Below are 1,966 nucleotides of genomic sequence, written 5' to 3' on the forward strand. Positions count from 1 at the left end.
GTTTTGTTTTCATCATAGCACATACCTGTTTCGTATTAAAATATTTAGAGATATCGTGTATATATTTATTTTTTATTTCATAAATCATTATACAATGTAACCCAGTTTAGGGATCATTATTTCATTCATGTATTTCTATATATTATCATTCTCATATCACTCACTTTCATTGTATATGTAACCCAGTTTGGGACCATTACCTCATATCAATCATTTCCTTCATTATTATATATACATGTTTCATCTAAAGTATTTTTCTTTGTATATTTTCAGGTATGTGTGTTTTCATTTATGCGGCTTTGGGATCAGATTTTTTTTCTCCTAACCTTTCCTTTTTAAAGATAAAGTTGTTTTTCGTATTCAAATTTCTTAGTGATTTTATTTTTTATACACTTATATATCACGTTTTTGTCAGACGGGGTTCGGCGGTGATTCCTCGAGTCGGCTGTTTTTCTCAGGCTTCGAGACAGTCGGCTGGGGGTGTCATTCGCCGAGACCCGTCTGAGTCTCACACCTTATTGGTGGCGTAGGGCTTGGGCCTATTTCGAGCCACCCCGAGATTGTGGACTTTACCCACCCAGAATCTCGGGGTTGCTCGATCTGGGGGTTTCTTGCCTTCCGTTCTTTACTTTGTGAAGATTTTCTTTTTTTCTCACCTTTTTATCTTGTACTGTACCAAAATTTATTTTTCTTCACATTAAACAAAACGTGATCCAAATTTATTTCATAATTTATTAAATACAGAATTATCCAAAACTTTATCTTACATAAATACTACTAACAAACATTGTAAACCCGGTTTCTATTATTTCTATTCATAAAAATACACACGTCTTACTTATTAATTTTGAATAATATTTTATATTGTGATAATTGTCAAATAAAATATACATAATACAGTGATAAAAGTGATATAGGACTATATAGAAAAAAAAAAAAAAAAAACATACCCATTGCCTTCATTTCTTATTCATGTTTATTTTGAGATCTCTCATGCATGTTTGTTTTGTTCGCAAGAATTCGCGTAGCTTATGATTGTGAACATCAGGCATGCATGGGAGTGATACGTGTTTTTAGTGATATGTGTTTTAATGTATATATTTTGTTAAGGTATTCCGTTCATGTTTGGTGTCTACAATGGCACGCATTGCGTGGCATTGTGGACAACAATCATGCCCGGTATGACGTGTGTTGTTAATTGTTGTTTGTTGTTTAAATTCATATATATATGTATAAATATTTGTTAAGTTTCTTTTAAAACCGGGTCCTACTGCTTTACAGTAGGATTTTTATTTGTAAATATACTGAATAAATTTATGAAAAAGAAAAAAAGTGCCTCCAGGAAGAGACCCTTCCATTGCACTTCGGTTGGGTTGAAGCCTGCGATTACCCCTAATGTGGGTTACTCGGGTACGCAATTTATTGGTGTGGGGACTGCGTTCGCGCTATCCCTGATTAATATCATTTGTTATCATCATAGAAAAAATTAACGTGATCTCTAACAAAAAAATGTAGCAAGTGTTGTTTCCTGTTGAATCTGTAAAATTCTTTTTTTTTATTTGTCTTAAACAATATTATATGAAGTTTGTTATTATTAAAGTAAAAAAAATCTGTATATTTTTTTAATTACCATTTCTCATTCTTTTTGGCTATTATTGGCTGTAACTTTGTTATTTTTGCATGGATTGTCTTCAAACTTTAACATAATAATCTTCAAGGATAGCCCTTTAAAATAACCAGACAGACATTGACCTTCACTTATAAATGGCCTTGACTTTGAAGATCAAGTTATTGAAATTTTCATTTTTATGGCTGTAACTTTGCTATTATTGAATGGATTGACTTCATTTCTTAAGGACAAGACCTTCATGATTATCAAACTCAAGTTGACTTTGGCTCTTTTATGACCTTGACCTTGAATGTTAAATTACTGAATTTTCACTGACTTGTGCATTAAGTGACCATA

At 31.9% G+C, this 1,966-nt stretch overlaps 1 protein-coding gene and 1 non-coding gene across 2 annotated transcripts; both read left to right on the forward strand.

Moving 5' to 3' along the window:
• Positions 1 to 271: 271 nt before the first annotated feature.
• LOC132716325 (uncharacterized) lies at positions 272 to 1,613 on the forward strand (the record flags this gene model as incomplete). Its single annotated transcript, XM_060699575.1, is given in 1 exon segment — positions 272 to 1,613. A coding segment is annotated over 1 exon segment (68 nt), but the record flags the coding sequence as incomplete, so codon positions are not given.
• LOC132716331 (U1 spliceosomal RNA) lies at positions 1,296 to 1,454 on the forward strand. Its single transcript, XR_009623792.1, has one exon. It is a non-coding gene; the product is annotated as a U1 spliceosomal RNA (small nuclear RNA).
• Positions 1,614 to 1,966: the final 353 nt, after the last annotated feature.

The sequence above is a fragment of the Ruditapes philippinarum genome, unplaced genomic scaffold, assembly GCF_026571515.1.
Source record: "Ruditapes philippinarum isolate M1 unplaced genomic scaffold, ASM2657151v2 ctg2800_1_1_1_1, whole genome shotgun sequence".
Taxonomy (NCBI): Eukaryota; Metazoa; Mollusca; class Bivalvia; order Venerida; family Veneridae; genus Ruditapes; species Ruditapes philippinarum.